This window comes from Marmota flaviventris, chromosome X (assembly GCF_047511675.1).
Source record: "Marmota flaviventris isolate mMarFla1 chromosome X, mMarFla1.hap1, whole genome shotgun sequence".
Taxonomy (NCBI): Eukaryota; Metazoa; Chordata; class Mammalia; order Rodentia; family Sciuridae; genus Marmota; species Marmota flaviventris.
The window spans coordinates 57,138,893-57,163,253 of NC_092518.1; the positions used below are offsets into that span (position 1 = coordinate 57,138,893).

The 24,361-nt window shown below is 44.2% G+C and overlaps 2 protein-coding genes across 2 annotated transcripts in view; both read right to left on the bottom strand.

Moving 5' to 3' along the window:
* Positions 1-213: 213 nt before the first annotated feature.
* Positions 214-8,340, bottom strand: Gdpd2 (glycerophosphodiester phosphodiesterase domain containing 2). The gene is made up of 13 exons (XM_027935859.2): positions 8,260-8,340; positions 8,002-8,061; positions 7,491-7,589; positions 7,227-7,320; positions 6,933-7,078; positions 6,733-6,815; positions 6,470-6,620; positions 3,813-4,034; positions 3,470-3,618; positions 843-990; positions 616-698; positions 350-378; positions 214-266 (listed from the first exon to the last, which is right to left on the bottom strand). Exons 1-13 carry the CDS (start codon positions 8,323-8,325, stop codon positions 214-216), a joined length of 1,383 nt encoding a protein of 460 aa, XP_027791660.2. The 5' UTR covers positions 8,326-8,340.
* A 4,341-nt stretch (positions 8,341-12,681) lies between these two features.
* Positions 12,682-24,361, bottom strand: part of Kif4a (kinesin family member 4A) — a 141,420-nt gene continuing 129,740 nt past the window's right edge. The window contains exons 29-31 of the mRNA XM_027935812.2: positions 16,568-16,684; positions 14,699-14,821; positions 12,682-14,448 (exon numbers count right to left, since the gene is read on the bottom strand). Coding sequence (XP_027791613.1) covers positions 14,245-14,448; positions 14,699-14,821; positions 16,568-16,684 — 444 coding nt within the window. The 3' untranslated portion in view covers positions 12,682-14,244. The remainder of the gene's footprint in view (positions 14,449-14,698; positions 14,822-16,567; positions 16,685-24,361) is intronic.

A 24,361-nucleotide genomic window follows, 5' to 3' on the forward strand; every position in this document is an offset into this window, starting at 1 on the left:
AAAACCCTGAGGGCAGCAGATTCCATGCAGCTTGAGGCATGCCCACCATCTGGGCAGAGGTCTATCCTGGTTCAAAACCTCCTCTTGGGAAAATTCCCCCGCACCACAACACACTACCCCAGAGTATTCCTCTTCAGCCCCTCTTCTTCCCTTGCAATTGACCAATGAAGATAGGCCTTGGACTCCAGCTGATGGAAGGCCAGCACACGACATTCAATCCATTATGACATTGTTGATCCTTGTCAGCAGCACTGCTGTTTCTAAGCCTGGGGAGGTGGGAAGAGGTTGGGTCATATAGGGATGAGCCAGGAGAAGACTAAAGTAGAAAATGAGGTGGTGGTGTTCTTACCAGTTCTCTCTCTTTCATTAGCACATCTCCTATAGGGAGGAAAGCTTTCCATTGTAAGTTCAGCCAGCTTCAAGCAGGACCTTCTGACCCTGGGATCCCCAAACTTGCTTTTCCCAGGTTCAAGCCAATTTGGTGGTATAAGAAAGGACCTAAGAATCTCAAAGGAACTGAACAGACCAAACCCCAAGGCCCAGGTAGCACATATGGGTCAGAATCAGAACTATCACCAGGGGCCTGGGGAAAGTAAGGACCCACAAAGCACTTACCCTTGGAGGAGGAAGGTCCACACAAGCAGTAAGGTAGAAACACAGTTGGTAATGATCCACATCATTAAGTAGGTTTTGGGGGACTATGGAAATAGGAAAAAGCTCCTGTCAGTGGCCAGATCCCCAAGGGTAGTATATGGGGGGAACTAAGTAAGGAAGTGAGGGACAGGGTTAAGGAGAACAGAGATGAGAGAAGAAGAGGAGCAATGACAGTCCCAGAGCCTTACAATAAGCCAGATGGGGTAACGCATCTGCTGAAGCAGCTGGCAGTCATTGGTGGTGACTGAATCCACTCCTGCACACCAGAGCAGGGAGAAGAGCCAGGGTTTGTTCACTACAAATAGATTCACGGAGACATTATCCTGGTGCAGTGCCCTGTGGAAGTGGAAAAGAGACAGGGAACATCCAGAACAGTGGTGCAGGAGGCATGGAAGGTAGCCTCCTATGTTAGTATCTATAGTGATGCTGTGGGTATCAGTTCAGTTCTAACTTTGCATAGCAGCCCCTGATCAAAGGTGGCTTTCTTTGCATAGATGAACTCTATCTCTTGGTGGATTCCATCCACAAGTCCTGGCTTTGCTGTCTGGGGCCACACAGATGTATCTCTCCTATTTGTCCCATGACAGCCTATTGGAGGTCTGAGGAACACAGGTGATGTCTCTCTGATCCTTCTCTTCTCCAGGGCCAAGAACCCCAATTCCTTCAACCATTACTCTTGGCACCTGGATTATTATTTCCTTCCCTTTACATGCCTTTCTAAATTTGATCTCACTTCAATTTATCAATGTTCCTTTGAAAATATAGAGCCAACTTCTGAACATTAACTCCCAGACACACTTGAGCCAAGTAAACAAATATTTATTTATTTGGTACTTGGGATTGAACCCAGATGTGCTTTACCACTGAGCTCCATCTCCAGTCCTTTTTATCTATTTTTATTTTTTGATACTGGAGATTGAACTCAGGGGCACTTAGCTACTGAGCCACATCCCCAGCCCCTTTTCAATATTTTATTTAGAGACAGGGTCTCGCTGAATTGCTTAGGGCCTCACTAAGTTGCTGATGCTGACTTTGGATTCTGGATCCTCCTGCCTCAGACTCCTGAGCCACTGGGATTAGAGGCGTGCACCACTGGTAGCACCCCAAAAATCCTTTTCATTTTGAGACAAGGTCTGATTAAGGTGCTGAGGTTGGTCTCAAACTTGCAATCCTCCTGCCTCAGCCTCCCAAGTAGCTTGGATTAGCTTGGGCCAGCTTTGAGCAAAGAAATTTATCTCCTCCTGCCTCTGGATACTATGCCTGCATGAGGGCAGCCTAGACTCAGAATAGCCTTTGGCAATGTCATCTCCCACTGATGACTCACTATGCCCATTGTTCAGGCAAATCCCTGGTCTTTTTCACACATTCCTGCTGATGTCAGTGTTTGTGTAATTGAAATTATTATTATTGTTATTATTTTTATAGTACTGGAAATTGAGCTCAGGGGTACTGTACCATTGAGTTATATCCCCAACATTTTAATCATTTTTTAAAACATTTTGAGACAGATTGTCACTAAATTGCCCAGGTTGGACTCAAACTTGTGATCTTCCTGCCTCAACCTGCCCAGTCACTGGGATTACAGGCATGTGCCACCATGTCTGGCTTCCCTTTTATATTTTATCTTGATAGGTTTGGCCTATCATTTTAAAGAACTTAGCCTTCCAGGGCTTTGATTCCATCATCAGCGTAATAATTAACAATACACATCTTTTGGAAACATGAGAGCAGTCAACATTGATCAGGACAAAACTAAGATGCAGGTTTCTATGTCCTATCTCCCTCCAAGGTGACAACTTAAGGAAAGGCCCTTGAAACACTTATGATAACTAAACCATTATATAGTTCACATGTTTTTTAAAAAAATTGAGCACAAGGACATTATGAGCCCTTAGCAACCTCATGCTTTGAAGTCCTTCATGTTTACTGGGTTGGTCAGCTTCTGAGGCCTAGTTCACATCTGGAACACTGCCATCTCTTTCTCTCTTTTAGATTAATCTTTTTTTTTTAGGGGGATACTGGGGATTGAACTCAGGGGCACTCGGCCACTGAGCCATATCCCCAGCCCTATTTTTGTATTTTATTTAGAGACAGGGTCTCACTGAGTTGCTTAGTGCCTTACTTTTACTAAGGCTGGCTTTGAACTCTCTATCCTCCTGCCTCATTGTCTGGAGCCGCTGGGATTATAGGTGTGTGCCACTGCACCCAGCAGATTCATCCTCTCTTAAAATGATCCATTCACCATAGAATAAAAGCTAAAGTATTTCTCATGGTCTACAAGGCCCTGCCCAATTTTCCCCCTGCCTCTCTCTCTAGTTTCACCTTCACCTTGCTCATTAGTCTGCTCATTAGTCTGGTTCCTTGTGACCACTCAGATTTTGGCCCAGACATCACTTCTTTAGTCACTCTTCCTAATGTAGCCACCTTGCCTTATGTACCATCTCCTTATTCTGAGCCGTAATGACTACTGCATCTCTGTATTTTCTCTTCATGACACTTATCACTACCCAATATGCATGTATTTCAAGTGGCTTATTTGTCTCTTTCACTAGTATGCAAACTCCACCAAAGAATGGACCTTCTCTATCTTATTCATGTTTATGTCCCCAAAGTCTGCAATATATACTACCTGATACACAGCAAGTGTTTGACAAATGCAAGGAGGGCCAAGGTTATTCATTCATTCACTTATACAACATCTTGTATAAGTGAATGTTGTATAAGTGAATGAATGAATAATCTTGGCCCTCCCTGCATTGGTTCTTCCCTGATAGTAAACTTTTGGGTCCTCTGGGTTCCTTTCTCTGGCACTCACTTGATATCTAACAGTGGCAGGTCTTGATATGGGAGGTTGAGAAACTGGGGCCTCTCAGTTATGTTGACTCTTTGCTGTCCATATATCTGGCGCATTCTTGGTGCACGTTGTTGGACATTAGCCCGATCTTCATCTGGTAGCCAAAGGACCTGTGGTTCAGGGAAGATGGGCATGAAGGTGAGGAAGACATAGGGATTGGGATAGGGGCAGGGGCAGAGAGGTTTGGCCATTGAATAGGGTATATAGTTGGGTGGGGGCAGCCTTAAAATCATTATCATGGCCTAGGGTAGGCAGGGTGGGAAGAGGGGCAAATGGGGTCCCTTGGGAACCCTGATAATATCACCATGGCTTGGGGCACCCCTGCACTCAGCACAGTCTCCAATGTTTGGTTGACAAAGGTGTCATAGTATGTGTGGTTTTGTGGAGGACGACGCAAGTCAAACATGATGGAAAGGTTGAGGACTGCCGCTTCCTTCAGTAGCTCTTCTAATGCTGGTACTGTCTGACTCTCAGCTTCTTTCCGATCAGGGCCTGATAGCTGCTTGGCCCCCCAGAAGGGTTGCCTCTATAAAAAAGGAAAATTCTTTCAACACCAGAATATGTCTCCAGGTTCCCCCCATTCTCACCATCTTCACTCATCTCCTACTTGGTGTCCAGCTTCTACCCACCTCTGAGCCAGGGTCTTTCTTTCCCTGAACTGTGACTTTCTTCCAGAATATCTTATACCTTACTCTTTGATTTTAATTACCCACTCTTCTAGTATCCCAACTTCCTTTTTTTCCCCTTACACCTTTTCTTTAGCCTCATGAAGATCTCTGGGATCCTGACCCTTTGGTTTCCTTCCAGTCTTTCAGCCCCTTTCTGCTTGCACCTACATCCCCCACCCATTGTCTATCCATAGCTTGAAATTATTTTTCCACAGTGCTGTCTGAATTCTCTGAATTCAGTGCTGCTATTATTCCCATTGTTCATAAGTGCTGTCAACTGCCATCCTGATCCACTTGCCCTACAATTCCTAAAGCCTGATCCAATTCCTCAACTGTCTCCTCCATCCCTACAATGGGGGGCTGAGTGCTGCCACAGGAGAGCATAGCATGTGGCACTGCTGGCACTGTTGTCCTGATTTTTGCTCAGTGGTGCTTAGAAAGCCTTTCACTTGCTCTTGATTTGTTCCCTTTCCCATTCCCCCAGTAGCTATCCCAAGACCCTACCCTTCTGCTTGCCTTCCCTTATGGTCAATGAATAACCTCACTTCCTGTTTGATGACAAGGATAAAGTTAGCTATCTAACACTTGTATTGAGTACTTACTATATGCAAAACAGTGTTCCAAGTACTTCATGTGCATGAACTGACTTAATCCTCCCAATAACCCTATAAGGTGGGTGCTGCTATTATTCTCATTGTTCATAAGAAGAAACCAATGCACAAATTGACTAAGGAATGTTGCCCAGAGTCACATAGCTAGTAAGTGGTGGAGCCAGGTTTCAAACTCAGACATCACTTGTTCCTAATCAGTCTGATATGTCATCATATATAAATTTTTTAAAAATTGCAAAAATAAAAACCTGATTGCAAGTCTGTGTCATGATCCTATTTATGTAACATTTATATATATATATATATATATATATATATATATATATATATAAATAAAAATATATTTCTATATATCTATATATCTCTATATATCTATATCTATATATCTATATCTATATATCTCCAACTGTGAATAGTGAATATTTCAGATGGGTTGGATTATGAGAAACTTCGATTTCTGGATTCTCTGAATTTTTACTTTTTTTTAAACAACAAACAAGTATTAATTTTATAATCAGGAGAAAAGGAACTGAAAAAACAAAGTATTCTTTTAAATATTTTTCACCACCTACAGGATTGAAGTCCATACTTCTGGGTCTGGCATTCAAAGCCCATAAGAATTAAGCCTCTGCTTCCCACCACTCCTATGAATTGTATCTCCCAATTATATTGAGCCACCGTTTTTCCTCTGGGAACACACTTTTTCATAGTTCTGGCCTTTATTACATGCTCTTCCCTCTGACTAGAATTCCCTGTTGCCAGGGCTAGAGTTTACCTTAGTGTTTGCCTAGTATGTACAAAGCCCTGGGTTTCATCCCCAATACTGCAAAAAGAATTCTCTGTCCTTGTTTTACCCATCTTATGAGCAAACTTTCATGTCACTTGATATATATATATATATATATATATATATATATATATATATATATTTTTTTTTTTTTTTTTTTTTTTTCCTCAGTGCTGGGAATTGAACCCAGGGTCTCATGTTTGCTAGGCAAGTGATCTATCATCACTGGGCTACATCCATATCCCTTTTAAAATTTTCATTTTGAGACAGGGCTAAGTTATCCAGGCTAGCCTTGAATTTACAATTCTCTTGCTTTGGCCTCCTGAGTAACTAGGATTACATTCTTCCCTCACTTTTTTTTAAACCCAGTGGACATTTTATCACTTAGCTACATCCCTGGTCTCTGGCCTTTCTCTCTCTCTCTCTCTCTCTCTCTCTGTGTGTGTGTGTGTGTTTCTGGGGATCAAATCTAGGGCCTTGGGCCTTGTACATTCTAGGCAAGCACTCTACCATTGAAATATGTCCTCAATCCCCTCCCCAAACCTATTTTTCCAGAAAGGGTCTTGCTAAATTATCTAGGCTGACCTCTAACTTGCATACCTCAGGTTCCCTAGTTGCTGGGACTGCAGGCATGTGCCACTGTGCCTGGCTTATAGCTGGGATTATAGGTATGTGCCACTGCATAGCTAAGACAAATATTTTTATTGTTCTAGATTTCCTATTCTACCTGTCTGCTGCCTGGGTTCTCTTCCTTACTAGATGGGAGTGACTTGAGGGCAGACACTGTGTTTCTAAGGGCCAGCGTATGGCTCAGCAGATGCTTATTAGTGGGTTGAACCCTGCCCTCTCCAAGTGTCCCTGCAGATGGCAGCCTCTTCTCGTATGCTCTCCTCACCTCTAAGAACCAGGCCCCAGCATTGAGTCTCTTTAGTTCAGCCCAGGAGAATTCGCTGCTGTGGGCTGTGGTTCGGGCTGGGAACACAGAGGCTACATCCGTGGTTCTGCTCAGCTTCTCATCATGCATGAGAAATGGGACCCCGTCGGAGCTAAGAGTATAAGAGGCATCAGAGGGTCAAGCTCTGGAGCTGTTCATATTTTCCCGAGCTCCTGCCCTGTGTCCCTCAGCCCCCAAATCCCCTGAGCCCCACCCTCCATCACCTGACCATCACATCAGTCTCAAACACAGCGGCTCCACATTCCGCGGTCTTCCGCAGGGACATCAGGGTGTTCTCGGGGGCCAGCTGGGAAAGAGAGGTGGTAATAGGGAAGGGCGGGAGTTTGGGGACCTACAGGCCTGGCCCCTGCAACGGACAGGAGCTGATTCTCCTTGCTCTCCCAGAATCTTGCCCGTTACTCACCATGGGGGCCCCTCGGTGTCCCACCAGCTCAGGCTTAGTGGGTAAGTCTGTGGGTTCCATGATGCAGGGTGAGGAGATGAATAGGGGGGCCAGGTAGATGACCAGGGCAACTCCAGAAAATAGGAACAGTAGCAGAATCTTGGGACCTGTGGGGATTAGGACAGACTTTGGGGAAAGGCATTGTTGGAGCTCTAGAGAGAAGGCAGAGTGCAGGTACAGCACACTGGGTGAGCAGCAGGAGGCAGAAGCACTAACAGCCAAAGAGGATGAGTGTGGGGGGGGTGTAATTGGCACCTCTTGGGCGGATACGGTAGAAGGTATCAGCCACAGGCCAGGCCAGGAGGGTGATTCCAGCGACTGCTCCAATATGAAGGAATGGGGCTGTGGCCTGTGGACAAGAGCTGGTGAGCAGGGCTCTTCTTCCTAGTACCCTTCTCCCTCCTCTCTTAGGGCCTGACTGTTGGAGTTCAGAGCCACCTGCAGTTTGGGGGGACCAGGAAGCAGTATATTCTGGGATTGGCCACAGGCCACGCCATCCACTGGAGATCTGCCACTCACCTGCAGTGACAGATGTAAGCTATGCCACTCCTGTCGCCATTTGATGTCCAGTCCCACAAGGCCAGTGGCCACAAGAAGCATAATGAGGAGCAGCAGCACCTGAAGGGTCAGGGATGAATGGGTCTCTCTTTGTCAACCTGGACTTCTGATTACCTGGGCTGCCCCTCCCTCTGTTGAGGCAGGATCTCTCTCTTCCTCTGACACATCAGCTTTCCTTCTTTGACTCAATAAATATACTGGGTTTCAGGATCTGAACTTGACCCCATGGATCTACAAATGAAGTCTTCAATATGAATACATGACCAGTGAAACTCCACATCATGTACAACCACAAGAATGGGATCCTAAGTTATACTCTATGTATGTATGATATTTCAAAATATACTCTATTGTCATATATATCTAAACAGAACAAATAAAAAAGAAAACAAAAATGAAGTCTTCAGCAAACAGCCAGCCAAGCCCTAGGCCTAGTGTCTCCCTCTCCCACTCACTATCACCCTCACTGTACCTTGTGGAGACTGTGCAGATGCAGAGGTTGTCCACAGAGCTGCAGGAGCAGGGCCAGGAGCTAGGGGTAGAGGGTAGTAGGACTTAGGAGGTGCCAAAAGCAGGGCAAGGTCACTATAAAGGGTTTTGCATTCTAGAACCTCCCTCCCACCCAAGAATTATCCTCCTCCCCTCAGTGGCCAGGATGAGAACAAGAGGGCAGAGGTGAGCAGGAAAGAAGGGCTGAGGTCAGGGTTAGGTTGGCTGTCCCTTTACCCACCAATAGCAAGGATGCATATGTGACCAGTAGAGAGATGACCAGCAGGAATGCCAGGGACCAGTCCATCCAGTGTCCCCAGTGGCGGAATAAGAATCTGTGGGAGGGGAGAAGGAGGTATCTAAGTGGGGGAAGGGCTCTCATTAGTGACCTGAGGGGATTTGGGGTGGGTGGATCCAGGAGGACCAGAAGGAGTGAGGGAAAGTCCATGGGGCCAGGGCTCCAAGGACTGGGGAGATTTCATGGAAGGATTTTCTAAGAAGGTTGGAGAGTAGGAGAGCTAGGGCTGGTCAATGATCAATGGTTAAGGCTGAGCACCCAAGGGTCCCTAGGGAGGGGAGTAGGTTGACATATATGCTGAGGACAGGGTGGGGCCCATGACACACTCATTGAAGTTGTGCAGGTCATTGAGAAGGATGAGCCCGATGTACAGCCAGCCCAGGGAGAGGAGGAAGGTGAGGAAGAGCAGGCCAAACCAGATACAGTCGCACTGTAAAGGGGCAGGAGAGAAGCTCACAGATGATGGATCCCCATCTCGCGCTCAGAGTCCCCAATGGGTGGCAGCTCAAGAGAGCTTCCTGCCATGCATTGGGCTGCTCTGCTCTGGGCTGCTCTTTCCATATTTGAGGGAGATTTTCTTTCTGGGGAGAGAAAAACCCCTTCCTCCCAGCTGCCTAGGAGCACAATTGGCCTCCTTATCCCCTCGATCAGCGTCTGCCTTCTGCCTTCCAGCCTCCCCCCCAACCCTACTCCACCTTGCTCGTTTTCATCCTCTCTTTGGGGCATTTCCTCCAGTGGCAGCTATACAGGCAGTGGAGGCAGCGGGCCCAGACGGAACAGCAGCCAGGGGCCATGGTGAAGGCCTGGGGGAAGGGACACTCGGCCATCAGGGACCCTGGAAGAGGGCATATCCCAGCCTCCCTCCCAGACATCTGAGGAGCCCGTGGGAGGGGCAGTCCTGGGCCGCTGCTCAGCAACGGAGGGAGGTCACGGCCCAAAGTGCTGGATTGTATGAGGTGAATAACCGTGGCTCCATGCCTGGCAAAGAGTCTCTGGGGTCATTCTGTCCCCTTGATTCTCCATACCTGGAAGGTCAGTGGGACACCCAGGAGGTCCAACCTTTTTGCAGGCAGAATGCATACCCACTCTCTCCAGCTCCTCCCTATTTAACTGCATCCATCTTTGGGGTTGGAGTGCTTACCCAGGGTGGAAACTCAGGAAAACTGCCCCAGGGTGGGGCAAACTCAGTTCAGCAAGTTGAGGCAGATCTGGCCAAGCTTGAGGCAGCCCCATGTTAAGTTACCTTCCACCCCAGGAAGCAGGAGTAACCTGAAGCAGAGGTTCCAGCTCTGACCTGGGGCTAAAGGAGGCCTAGCTAGTTGGCTAGTTGCTATGGATACAGAGATTGTACAAACCACAAAGCCCTGACTGAAAGATTCTCTGTGTCCACTTCCCAGGGGGTAGGGGGCACTGCCAATAAGAGAAAGCTTTGAAGGGGAACAGGTTGCCTGGGTCACTTCCAGACTTCTAAAGGAACCATTTTTGTATCTGCACACTTCTAGAAAATCCAAGCCCTCCCACCCTAGTCTTGTCCTTTCCTGCCCAGTCATCCTGCCCAGTCACACCCCCCCACACCAGAAACCCAGTCCCGCCTTCCCCGCCCCACCCTCTAAGTTAGCTTCGGTGAAAGTACAACACACACAGGGCAAAGGTGTGTATGTGGGGGTGTGGTTGTCTTGGGGCAGGGGCTCCTTTTGCCTTGGGCTTCTGGGTCTGGCTGATCCTCTAATGGGTTGGATATGTGATTATGGTTCTACATGAGAGTGTGTGCAATTTTTTAGGGTACATATGCATGTGTGCACCAGTGGCTGTCAGGATGAATGGGTTTCTAGATGACTTGGAGTATGTGAAGGAGCTCTTGAATACATCTAAAGTATATGTGTGTGTGTGTGTGTGTGTGTGAGTGTGTGTGTATGTTTGTGTGGTCTAAGAAACAGGACCCTTTGCCATCTAGGCTCCCTTGAGGCTGTGGAATCTTAGGGGAAAATACAGTGGCTGGGCCTCTTCAAGGAGGATGGGTGTGGCTGCTCCTCAACTGACCCCCTTACTCTATGCTCACCTTAGGAAAGGAGGGATGGGGCAGGGGGAGTGGGGGGTTAGACTGGGGGGAAGGAAATCTCTCCCCCCTCCCTGAACCCATTCCCAGGAGTCAGCCAACCCAGAGGAAGGCCCCTGGGCTGTTGTAGCCTGCTCTGGGCTCTGATCCACACCTCTTGCCTCCCCTAGGGTCCTATCCTTGCACCCCAGATTGCCTTCTAGACTCCCACCTCCCTCCAGGAGCTACCTGTAGGATCTGAACAGCCCGAGAACCCCAAGCAGGGGATCTGACAAGGGCTCTTCTCAATCCCTGGGCCCAGTAATTATCCGGTGGAACCAGTCTTCACCTCCCAGCTCCCGCCTGTAGCCCCCAGCCTTCCCAAGCCCTCACACCTTATCTCAGCGGCAGCTCTGCTCTGGTCTCTGCTCTGCACTGCTTCTCAGCTCCACTCCGAGTTGTCTGCCTCCTCCCTCTTCCAGTCCTTGGCTCAGCCCCACCGGTCAAACAGGTGGCACTGTTGCCACCTACAGGAGGATGTGTGGGTCCTCTCTGAAGGCCTGCTGCTACTCTATGGCCTGGCTTGGCCAGGGTGGGAAGACAGGAGGAAGCAAGTGGGAGGGAGAGCAGCTCTGCTTCTTTACTCGCTGGCGGTCAGGGGGCTTGGGGCGAGGAATTCCTTTGTGCAGCCTTCCCCATCCCTCTGTCCCTCCTCCTATTCCCCTCCCAGTCACTGCCGGGGCTTTGTCCTGGCTCAGGGAGGCGAGGGCTGAGGGCACTAGCGGCAGCTGGAGGCTGGGAGGGGGGAGGTGACCATGCAACTTTGCAACTTGGCAGTGAGAAGGGGCCCTGCTAGCCCCCTGGAAACGCGCTTGTGTGAGGAAGTCTAGCTAGCATCCAGTCTCAAGCTCCCTGGGCATACAGCTTTGATTCGTTAGCCTGCCTGTCTTCCCTCTTGGGCTCCTACTTTTAATTTTGCAAGGTACATCACCAAGACTTGTAGTTGAAAGCTACTTCCTGAATTCGGGGTAACAGGTTGCTTTGTTTCTGGACCAGGGGTCCCTAGGGTCCTTGTGGATCTGGGGTGACAGTAGCCTGTTCCTTGGCTCGCTACTCCACGCAAGATGTTCATTCAGGTCATGCTGAGACTTGTATCATTCCTGCTGCCATGTCCCCAGAGCATCAAGTCTCTATGAATCACTGTGAGGAGTGTATAGTATGTTGAGGTTTCAGGCTTTTTGGAAGATGAACACACACAGAAGATGCTGTTACTCTAGCATCAGCAGGAGAGAGTGGCCTAGCAAGTTAATTTAGTGTAAAGCGCAGAGGCTGGCATGGGCTAGGGGCTGGGGACTGGCTTGATGGGCTGATCCTCTCTGCATTCTGGCTGATGCAGTGACTTGAGGTCCAGGGGCTAGCACAGTGTTGGTGGGAAAGAATATTGTCTCTAGGGATAAGCCAGCTCCCCCTCCCCCTACAGGCACTGGATTTCAAACAGTGAGAAGGAAGACTGGCTCTCCTCTGCCAAGAGCTGGTCCCCTCCCTCTCTGCCTTTTCATTGTATCCAGAGGCTCTAGTTGGCAATGGCAGAGGCTCCCTTGCTCTCTCAGAATTAAAATGCAAAGAGAAGCAGGGCTGCTTGCTGGCAGGAGGCCAGGGAGGGCCAGTGGGTCACCCAGTCCTTGGCAGGCTTCATTCTAGGCAGGTTGTTGTTCAATTTCCTTTGCTTAGACTGTGGTGGATTCTAGAGTCTCAGCTTTTAAGTTCTTGGGGATGGTGTGGGAGCTTTGTAACTGGGATTCAATATGCACAAATATGAATCCCTGGGCTTGTGAACTCCCAAAAGGCTACAAGTCCAATCAGGAACCTGTGTATGATGTTCCAGGGCTGGCCCCCTTTTAGCTTTAAGTAGAGATGGAGAACACTCTGAAAGGAGAAAGCAAGTAGCCAGCACTGTTCTGTCCTAGAACTGAACAGCAGTGTGGTCCCACACCAAGAAATTGGGCTGCAGGGCATTAGAAAGTGATACATTAGCTAGGTATGATGGTGCATATCTATAATCTCAGTGACTCAGAAGGCTCAGATAGGAGGATCACAAATGTGAGGCCAGCGATAGCAACTTAGCAAGGCCCAAAGCAACTTAGTGAGACCCTGTCTCAAAATAAAAATTAAAAAGGGCTGGGGATGTGGCTCAGTGGTAAAGCGTGTCTGGGTTCAATCCCCAGCACACACACACACACACAAAAGTCACACATCAGATAGGTTAAGGTCTTAGCTTTATTATTCCAAACTTTATGATTCTAGATAAGTTACCTAACTTCTTTGTACATCAGTGCTATACTTTGGACCTGGAATGTTTCTCAAAGGCTCATGTGTTAAAAACTTGGTTCTCAACCTATGGCACTCTTTGGGAAGGTGTGGAACCTTTAAGAGGTGGGGCCTAGTGGAAGGTGCTAAGTTCATTGGGAATGTGCCCTTGAAGGGGACAGTGGGACCCCAGCTTCTTCCACTTGTTTGCATTCTGGCCACGAGGTGAGCAGTTTTGCTTCACCATATGCTTCTACCATGATATGCTGCCTCATTACAGGCCCCAAAGTAAATAGAACCAACAAACTATGTAGTAGAACCTCTGAAACTATGAGCTAAAATAAAACTATTCTCTTCAGAAACTGATTATCGCTGCAGTGAAGCTGACTAACACACTATTTCCTCATCAGCAAAATAAGCATTTTTTTGTGAGGAGCAAGTAAAATTATGGCAGGAACATGGAGATGCTTAATAAATGTAGTTCCTTCCTCCCAGATCTGGAGGCAGGCAGATTTTAGAGTGGAGGTCTGGCCACTGGCCTTGCTACTGTTATTCGAGTTTCTTAGGGTAGCAAAGCAACATAAGATAAAATATGGTAATCTATACTCTCCTCTGAGAAAGAGAGTAGCTATACAAAAAGACAGGATGGGCTGGTGGTGTAACACAGTGGTAGAGTTCATGCTTAGCACATGTGAGGCCCTAGGTTCCATTCCCTAGCACTGCAAAAAAGAAAAAAAGTGGTAAGCAATTTCCCCCAAAAGGTAGGTTCAAGAACTTTTTTAAAAAATATATTTTTAGTTGTAGATGGACAAAATATCTTTATCTATTTATTTATTTATTTTTATGTGTTGCCAAGGATTGAACCCAGTGTCTCACACATGTGAGGCAGGTGCTCTACCACTGAGCTATAGCCTTAGTCCCATCAGGAACTTTTAATCAATATCCTTACAGCTTTCCTAGGGGCTAGGGAACACAGGTTGAATTTTGTTTCTCTATCTAGCACCAAAGGATCTTCCCAAACAGTAGATGGGCTAAATTTTATTTATTTATTTAACATTTAAAAATATTTTATTTACTTAAGTAACATGGAAGACAATTGAGGGTCCTGTTAAAATACTTAAAATCCATACTCAGGGCAATAAAGATCCCTGCCCATTCTTGAGGTGGGGTAAAGAGTTTGAGCCAAGCCTCCATCCTGGGCCAGGCTCCTCCATTAAGCTGAGACAATTTATAGGGAAAAGCCTTGGCCTCATCTCCATCAGGAGACAGACATAACTGCTCACAAATGAAAAAAAAAAAGCTAGATTGTGCTGAGGACTGGTTCCTGATGAGTCATTGGAAGGTCAGTTGGTTTTCTCTTCAGTAGGTGGCTCAGCACCTTCTGGAGAAGAAAGAGTAGTAGTCTGGGAAGGGGCTGGAGACTAAGGGTCAACATTCAACAAACTTCCCCTTCCCTTTAGTATCACTCTGTCTCTTTTCTTAACAGCAAGAAATCTGAAATCCAGAGAAGTCATCAGAAAACCCCTGTTGGCTGCAACCTGAAAATGTCTTTTAAGGCAGACGGGGTAGAAATGGTGACTTCAGCTTCAGTGGGCATCTTCTTCAATAGGGGAGAAACCAGAGAAGAAGCTGGTATTGCTGGCCAGAGCTCGCTTCTTTTTCTTCCCTGGAGCCTTATTTTCTCGGGCTTCTGTTGCTGTATGTTTCAGTTCTGGGAGGTTCAAGGAGGGCACAGCTGGAGTAACCTTCTTTAATAGCACCTGCTCCACATCATACATCTCTTTCAAAATCTAGGAAGGACAGACACAAGTTTGAATAGACTTTGGAAAGAGGCAGTACAAATGCTTAACAAAATCCCAGTAATACTTGGTATCCCCTAAGATTGCTCTATTAAATAAACAAACAAACCACTCCAGTCAATGCCCAATTTCCAGTTCCCAGAAAGTGGATAATATTTTTTTTCAAATCAGACTCTGTCATAGCTAGTGCAGTGATGGATGCTAATATAGTTTTCCAGTGCCTGCCTTATAGCCAACCTACCTTGCTGTTGGGAGTGGCACAGACGGGGTTGAAGAAGCTCAATCCTGGGGTCACCTCTGTGGGATCCTCCAGTTTGAAGGAGCCTTCGGAATCCTGGGTCCGTTCAACAGTGCCCAAGCTATCCTGAGAATCAGCCAGACGGGCATATTCTAAATTTGGCTACCAGGGTTACAAAATCAGTATGCTCCTCTCTAGCCAGGGAGGTCCCAGTTCTAATCAGTCAATCTAAGCTTGACTGGTCAATCTAAGCAAGTCTTAGGGAGACCACGCCTGGGCGGTCATAGAGCTTGACATGCTCTGTCCCTGAAGGAATGAAGCAATGCTTGGGGGTAGCCTCTGAGGCAGAGGTCTCAATAGGATAGCAGCACAGGACACAAGGCTAGATTTCAAACAAGGCCAACCAAGTCTTGGTCTGTCTTTCTTTTTGGTTGTTGCTGGGGATTGAACCCAGGGTCTTGTGCATGTAAGGCAAGCTCTCTACCAACTGAGCTATATCCTCAGCCCTTGGGTCATTTCTTTGATTAAACTTCTCCTCTCTATAATCTATGATAGCACCACTATAGGGTGTTGCCTGTATTAGTATTTCTTTTAGGTAAGGAAACTATGTCCAAGACAGAAGTCGCTTAGGTAACAAGGTGACTCTGTGTAGAACTTGGATTAGAATTATATAGCCTGTTGTTATGGAAAAAGGCCTGGATTAAGAGTCAGAAAGCCTGGCATCTAATCAAGTGAGTCACTTAAACTTATCTCTGGGCTTTAGTTTTCTTTTCTGTAACATGGAAGCAATGGACTAGACCAGTAGTTTTTATAACTGAAATCCTAAGAGGAAGTCCAATATATGAATAAATAAATTTGGCTGAAATGTGTTTGAGCCCCTTCAGGCCACACCTGTTAGCCCAGAAGCCCTTCCATGTAATAATCAACTACAGGACTCTAGAAACCAAAAAACCATGGAAATAAGGTCCTTACTACTTCTATGATTCTTATCTTGATCTCTAGCTTGCTGTTTTAGTTCTCTGATGCTTACCTATCTTCTAAGTATTTTAATAGAAGACCCATGGCAAAACTGTTTATGTGTAGTTGGTCAAGAAATGAATGATGAACGATCATTAGACTACACTTGGTAGACTTATTTTATGTCCTATGGAAAGTTGTAGCAATAAGTTTTGCCATGGACATAGGTAGATGTAAGGCAAGTATAGGGATCTGATCTGCTTGATACTATTCTTTTCAGGGCACATTTTGTTGCCCTGATTTTGCTATCCTATTCTTTTCAGGGCACATTTTGTTGCCCTGATTCTGCTATCCTGGGAGGAAAAAAAAGGAAGATAGCTACATTTACATAATACAGTAAGAGTCACAATGACTATTAGAGAGACCTGGTTCCTGTGGGTCTTCTCCTAGAGCCATGGAATAGCTGGTTCCCATGGAGAGGGTCTAATAACTAATGACTCAAGATGTCAGAAGGATTAACTTCTTTCCTGGAAGTTGCCAGCTCAGCACGTGGCTCTTACAGTTCCAGCTAAGCCTTTGGACTAGTTTGATCCTGCATGTCTATATGCCTGTAAATGCCTGCTTTTCTGTTCCGTGTTCCTGCCTCTGAAAGTGTACAGAAACTTTACAATTGCACACTTAGGAATCTCATGGGAAGAGCTGAGGTTTCTGAAGGGGGTGTGTGGACAGGTGAGCAGGGAGAAAGGACTGAAGACTATGCCTTTTTTCTGGGTGCAGAGAGTAGGAGAAGGGTAGGAAGAGCTACATAGGAGACTCCAGGTTGCAGGGTAGAAGGAAGAAAGAGGTTGGAAACTAGTGGGAATCATGAGGGAATGGTGAGGGGTAATGGTTGAGGGGAAATGGTATTGGTCCTACCTGGCCTTGCTGGCGGTTCCGACACTTTGTGGGGTCACAGCTACAGGCTACGCCACAGTCTGACTTTTGCTTCCTGCACCCACATTGCTTGTTTCCACACCAGCCCTTGCAGGAACACTACAAAACAAGTTTGTGGAAAGATACATTACTGAAAGGATTAGAAGCCTAGTTTAAAGTGCCTTCCCTTCATTTGCAAGCCTGTATAGAAAAGAAATGGAAAGTACCATCATCTGTATCAAACTTCAATCTCTTCAGTCATCTCTTTTTGTGAAATAATGATCACCAATAACTATCACAGGTTTAACTGAGAACATGTCATGCTTGGCAAATCCATTTTCTGTTTTGAATAGTATACTTGAAAGAGAAACGAGGGATAGCAATAATAATGCAAGGTGATTGATGGACTCCTTTTTTGTTTTGTTTGGTATTGGGGATTGAACTCAGGGGCACTCAACCACTGAGCCACATTCCCTGCCCTATTTTGTTATTTTATTTAGAGACAGGGTCTCACTGAGTTGCTTAGGGCCTTGCCTTTGCTGAAGCTGGCTTTGAACTCACTATCCTCCTGCCTCAGCCTCCCAAGGTGCTGGGATTACAGGCATGCACCACCATGCCTGGCTTAGATTCCTTTTTTTAAAAATATTTTTTCTAGTTGTTGATGGATATTTATTTTATTTATTTACATGTGGTGCTGAGAATCAAACTTAGTGCCTCACACATGCTAGGCAAGCGCTCTACCACTGAGCCACAACCCTAGCCCTAATGTTTTATTTTGACAATTTTATGGGCAAAGTGAAGAATTGCGAGCTGGATGGTAGTATACTTAGGTATATTTAAGGCCTGAGCATAGTTGCTTGATATATTTAGATCTATCTAATTGTATTTTCATCCAATTCACGTTTCTACATTTTGTCCAGTGTCAGCCTGGGCTTTTTTTTTTTTTTTTTTTTGCTAGTGGGGATTTATCCTAGGGGTACTTACCCACTGAGCCGCATCCCCAGACCTTTTTATATTTTATTAGAGACAGAGTCTTACTGAGTTGCTAAGTGCCTCATTAAGTTGCTGCAGCTGGCTTTGCACTTGTGATCCTCCTGCCTCAGCCTCCTAAGCTACTGGGATTACAGGTGTGCACCACCATGCCCAGCTCTTTGTCAGCACTTTAATCATTCAACGTTTTAACAAAGAATTGATGGAATGAAATAAAATCATTTACATTTCTTAATATTTTTTTAGTTGTAGATGGCCATAATACTTTTATTTATTTATTTTTATGTGGTGCTGAGGATCGAACCCAGTGCCTCACATGTGCCAGACAAGTGTTCTACCACTGAGCTACAACCCCAGCCCAAATCATTTACATTTGATAGCACTTTATAGTTTTCAGAGTATTTTCATATACGTAAATATGAACTCTCACAACCAGTTTACAAGGTAGGCTTATTTATCAGCTCTAACAATAGCAAAAATGATGATTATTATTTTTTATACCTTTGTTTTATTTATTTATTTTTATGTGATACTGAGGATCGATCCTAGCACCTCGCACGTGCTAGATGAGTGCTCTACCGCTGAGCCACAACCCCAATGCTGGAAGGATTATTAATAGGTAAGAGAAAAAAGTTGCAATCCAAAAATATTTTGACAGGCTGGAATTATAAGTTGAAAGTAGAAAGAAAAAGATCCAAATAGGAGTAAATTAAATTTGCTATTTGGGTCCCCCCCCTTCAAATCATCCATATAAATATAATATGGAGAGAAATCTAACTTAAAAGTAGTTTGTGCAGAAAGGGCCTAGGGATTTGAGATGTGAGCAAACTCTCTGTGTCAACAGTGTGAAATAGCTGTCAAAAGGCAAATGTAGTCAGGCAGAAATTTGGAGTTCAGATCATATGGGGAGCAATTATATCATGATACCCTGGGTCAGTTGAAGCCTATTTGAAATAATGAATCCCATTTTAGGGCACCATAATTTTTCACATATACAAAAGCATAGACAACAATAATAAGAAAAACCTCACTCATGTCCCTACCACCCCCTTAATAAGGTTTCCTACCCTGACCCTTTCTTAACCTCATTTGCCTCTCTCTCTCAGGAGTGAACAGTGTCCTGAATTACTGTAGGTGTTTATCATCCCGATGCATGTCTTTTACTGCATATGAATTTTTAAAAAAGTATTGTCTCAAATTTTAAACTTAATATAAATGGTAACTTATTTTATGTTGATACATTTAGCTTTAGTTGCATTCTAAAAACAGTTTATCTATTCTTCTGATAGTGACATTCTTCACTATTACAAACAAGGCTGTCATAGTAATAGCTAACATTAATATGTGCCTGACATTCTTATAAAGGTTTTCCCTATATTAAACCCATTTAATCAATATGCATATTTTCTTTTACACACATTGAGTTTTTTGTGCAAATATGTTTACTAAAGAGGAAATTAAACAAAAAAAAGTGGGTGACCAGATTATAGGAAGCAACGCTATAAGAAAAATAGTGGAACGGGCAGACATTATGTTAAGGAAAATAAGTCAGACACAGAGAGACAAGTACCAAATGGTCTCTCTTATATGTTCAAGGTAAAAAGCAAGTTGACCTGAATGTAGAATAGTGATTAATATCAGTTGGGAAGGGTAAATACGTGGGGGAAGAGGGTGGAGGGTGGATTTGATTAGTGCACAATATATGAATGTGTGAAAATTTCAAAATAAACCCCATGGATATGTATAATTAACATATATAAATAAAAATAAGATAATTACCTGAGTTTGATGGAGCATGCCTGTAATCCCAGAGACTTGTGAGGCTGAGACAGAAGGATTGAAAGTTTAAGGCCAGCCTCAGCAACTTAGTGAGATCCTGTCTCAAAATTAAAAATAAAAAGGGCTGGGAATGTGGCTCAGTGGTTTAGCACTCCTGGTTTCAATCCCAGTACCAGAAATAACAATAATAAAATAAAATAATTATATAAAGAAAGAAAATGGTAGAAGAAACTGGGATAGTTTGGCCTGGAAGAGACATGTAGGAGTCAGAAGGGACATCAATGAACTTCTAAAACCTGGTTTGATGCACAAAGCCCTTTTCTAACATCCCTGGTCTAGGTATCTGAAGCTCTATTTATCCAAAGATGATGACAGTTTCTATAACTTTTAACCCCAGGACCCAATTTTGCCATCTGGAATGACATGGAGTCAGTTTAATCTCATTTTAATGGCATAGTCATTCAAATATAATTTTTTTACTCCCCAGATTTCCCTAATTCTGTCCAAAGCTAAAGATACTTAGTTTCCTCAATGATTTACCAAATGATATGATTTCCAAGTATCCTCATCACCCTGAGTACACACCAATTTTTCAAAGTTCATTTTTAATTATGAGATCCAAAAATGAACACAGCTTTCTTCACAGTGTGGAGTGTCCACTGTGAAATATACTATGACAAACACTTTCCTTGCTATGGATCTGATAGTCTAGTTAATGAAGCCTAGAGTCACAGTTGCTTGTTTTTTTCTTCTTATCACATCTTTGGAGCTGACAATGATGGTTCATGCCTGTTATTCCAGCTACCTGGGGGGCTTAGGCAGGAGGATCCCAAGTTCAAGGGCAGTCTCAGCAACTAAGCAAGACCCTGTCTCAAAATAAAATTTAAAAGGGGCTGGCACTGGGGCTGGGGCTCAGTGGTAGAGCACTTGCCTGGCATATGTGTGAGTACTGGGGTTTGTTCCTCAGCACCACATAAAGATAAATAAATAAAAATAAAAGTATTGTGTTCATTTACAACTAAAAAGAAATTAAAAAGGCTGGGAGGGGCTGGGGTTGTGGCTCAGTGGTAGAATGCTTGCCTAGCACGTGCGAGGCCCTGGGTTCGATCCTCAGCACCACATAAAGATAAATAATGTTCATTTATGACTAAAAAAAAATAAAATAAATAAAGTTATTGTGTTTAACTACTTCTAAAAAATAAATTTAAAAAAACTAACTAAAAAGGCTGGGGATATAGTTCAGTGGTAGGAAGTGTGAGCCTCTGGATTCAATCCCTAGGACTGCAAAACCAAACCAAACAAGACAAAATAAAATATCTTTGTGGACTCATACTGAATTTGTAATCAAATTCAAGTCATTAAGTCTTTATCATATGAGAATCATCACTTTTGCTCTGTAGTTGTAAAGATAAAGAAAACCATGAGAACATCTTATTTTTTACTGATTATGAGGATATTATAAATGATTTAATAAAATTTGAAAATCAAAATCATGATTTTTAATAGTTGTATTTAATTTTCATTTTCATCATGTGGACAAGCCAGTTTATTTAACTAATCTCCTAATGTTATATACTGTTTTTTCCCCGTACTAGGGATTGAACCCAAGAGTGCTTTACCACTGCAGTTCCTTTTTTTTTTTTTTTTGAGATAATGTCTTGCTAAATTGCTGAGGCTGGCCTCCAACTTTGATTCTCCTGCCTCAACCTCTTGAGTAATAGGCATGTGCTACTGTGCCAGCTTAAGACTGTTTTCAAATAAATTGTTCACTAACATAAATCATGTTGCAGTGGATATCCCTGAATGACAAGGCCCTCCAATCTGCCCCTCTGACTTTACCTGTGCTGTTTGCTCTCTTCTACTTCTCAACACACTCTAGCCACTCATGCCTTTTCTACTGTTCCTTGAGATGCCAAGCTCATTCCTGTCATGAGCTCATTGCATTTGCTATTCTTCCTCTGATTTTTTCCTGACTTTCTCTTTTGTTCAGATCTCAGACATCTATCCACTCTTTTCCTAACCTATCATTCTCAATGGTTTCTCTATATTTTCTTTACTTTTTCTACATCACCATCTAAAATTATTTTGTTTTTCTGTCTCTTTCCACAAGAATGTGTTTCATGAAGGCAAAGTTCTTAAACTCTATTGTTGTATTCTCAGTACCTAAAAACAGTACATGGCATATAGATACTCACAAAAGTTTCGTTGAATGAATACATCTATTTACATACCAATGTCTAGTTCCTTAGTATAAATTCCTACATGTATAGGAAGAAATAGGATAGGGTCAAAGGACAGGAAATCTTTTAAAGTATATGTGCTGTCAAAGCAAGAACAACAGGAACATTTTTAAGGCTGTTAATATTTTCAGGCGGGTGTATTGGTGCACACCTGTAATCCCAGCTACTACAGAGGCTGAGGAAGAAGGATTGCAAGTTTGAGGATGGCCTTGACAATTTAGAGAGACCCTGTCTCAAAATAAAAATTTAAAAAGGTCTGCTCAGACATAGAGCACCTGTGGGTTCCACCTCCAGCATGAAAAATCATCATCATCACCATAATCTTAGTCATACTTGCCAACTCTAGTCATTATGATAATAAAAAAAATTTAAGGGAGGATGGGAGGGAAAGGGAGATTACTAAGAAGTAAGATTAATCAAATTATGTATGGGCACGGGCATGTATAAATATGACATAATGAATCCTACTATTATATATAATTATAACCATCAATAAAAAATGATATTGGGAATGGTGGTTCACACCTGTAATCCCATTGACTCGGGAGGCTGAGGCAGGAGGACTGCCAAGTTCAAAGCCAGTCTCAGCAACGTAGTGAGGTTCTAAGCAACTTAGCAAGACCCTGCCTCAAAGTAAAAAAAATAAAAAGTGCTGGGAATATAATTCAGTGGTAAAGTGCCTCTGGGTTCAATCCCTCGTACCAAAATTTGTTTTTAAAAAGTGAAAAATTATTTTTTATTGTTTTCAATAAGACAGAACAAAAGATAAAATTCTATGACATGTCCTAAAGATACCTTACCAGGATGACATTGGTCTATTGATGGTTGTAGCCTGGGTACATTCCTTCAGCCATTTACAAATTCATCTAAATGCTTAAAAAATGTTCTGTTACCTTGTCCTTGTTTCTATATTTTTATCCAAAGAGATAATATAAACGATGCATCTGAAGAACTGTCATAAATAAAAATAATTAGACTTTTACATTGCTGAGACCCATTGGGAAGCCAGGCACAGTGGCGCATACTTATAATCTCAGCTACTGGAGCAGTTAAATCAAGAGGATCACAAGTTTGAGGCCAGCCTCAGCAACTTAGGGAGACACTGTCACAAAAACAAAAACACTAGGACAGCTCATTTCAGCTAAACAAGGAACATCTTTCTAACAAGTGGAATACAATGAGCTGCCTGTGAGTTTCCCCTTATGCTAGTTTTTTTTTTTTTTTAAATATTGATGGACCTTTATTTTATTCATTTATTTACATGTGGTACTGAGAATTGAACCCAGTGCCTCACACATGCTAGGAAAGCACTCTACCATTGAGCCTCAACCCCAGCACTCCCCATGCTAGTTTTTAAGCAAGCAGAGGCTAAACACTCTGTAATGGTAGTACAGAACAGCCATGACACACAAGACATATATAGTCACATGAGTGTCACCTACATGAGGTGTAGCTTCATCCTTATTGTCTCTCATCCCAGGAATCAGGTCAGAATGTCAGAGAGGTAGTAAGACTTTGACACAGACATAACCGTATATGTATAATATATATGTGGTGTGTGTGTATGTGTGTGTGTGTGTGTGTGTATACCAACTACTGGCAATTTTGCAAGTTTGCAAACTCCTTTCCTCAGAGGCTTTAGACTGATAGACCCAGCCTGATTTTCTCTCAAAATTGGGAGCCATCTCGCCACAAAGCCATGAAAAGCTGATTTCGGCTTTACTATAAATTACTGCAAATTCTGAACCTGCTTGGAATGCCTGCCCATGCCTTGAACTCACCCATGCCAGGCTCTCTGACCAGATAGCAGCCCTCTCTGAAACTTTAGTGACGCCTCACAAATCTTGGCCTTCCCTGGCCAGATAATGACCCTCTCTGAGGCTCTAATGGTCCTCATAAATTCTGATGTTGGGGCCAGCAAAAAATGTAAGCTACCATTAGTGTGATGCTTGTCAGAGTTCTGTTATCTGTAACCCCACTTTGTGTAACTTTCTGGGCTCTAAAGCTGGGCTGCAGGAAAGCTGCTGCTGCTGTCTTGTTTCCCGTGGTTTTGGGAGGGAGAGGCAGCCCAGCCAGTCGAAATAATAAGCTTGCTTTAATTTGATTTTGATTGGAGTCAGTGGTCTTTTCTTGCGTCCTGGTCTAACATTTTGGAGTTCCCCAGCGAGATGACCCTGCCAGACCAGATCACAAGACTAGACTGCTGGAAATTCTGAAGCCGGCCTTCGCTCCAGGGCTCCGGGCTGGAGAGCCACTCTAGGGGGTGCGCACCTTGAGACGTTCCAAGGCCTCGGAGTGAGCCTTCGGTCCCCGGAGCACTGCAGTGAACTGCCGCACTAAAACTATCAGCAAGCACCTGGTGGAGGCCTCCATAGGTAAGTGGCACCTTTATAACATCTGGTATCCGGTTAAGGGAGATCTCTTCTGAAGACAGAGAGGTGACCTGGCGAGGCTCACATATACTCCTGTTCCGGACAGTAACGAGAAATCGTTCTGTCCTCTGTTCTGTTCTGTAGGGAATTCCTCTGGAAGGGTAGAGAGGTGCAGACAGGCAAGCACGCGCTCCTACCCCGGGAGCTTTGGCAAGCCGTTGCATTGCTCCTCTGTTTTTCTGTTTCAGCGCTGGGTTTCTGTTTTCTTGCGTTTTGTTCTGTGTTCTATATGTTTTTTGTTTGTTTGTTTTTGTGCCTTTTGTTGTGTGACTTCTGTGGTAAAAACTTAAGGATATTGGACGTGAAAATGGGTAATAAAGCAAGTAAGCCTGACACCCCATTGGACTGTGTTTTAA

Coding starts and splice junctions, on each gene's coding strand:
- Gdpd2 (XM_027935859.2), bottom strand. CDS start 8,325: ATGGACTGGTCCCTGGCATTCCTGCTGGTCATCTCTCTACTGGTCACA. Junction 991..3,469: donor CTGCCACTGTTAGATATCAA/GTGAGTGCCAGA, acceptor CCACTTCCACAG/GGCACTGCACCAGGATAATG. Junction 267..349: donor TAATGAAAGAGAGAGAACTG/GTAAGAACACCA, acceptor CCACCTCCCCAG/GCTTAGAAACAGCAGTGCTG.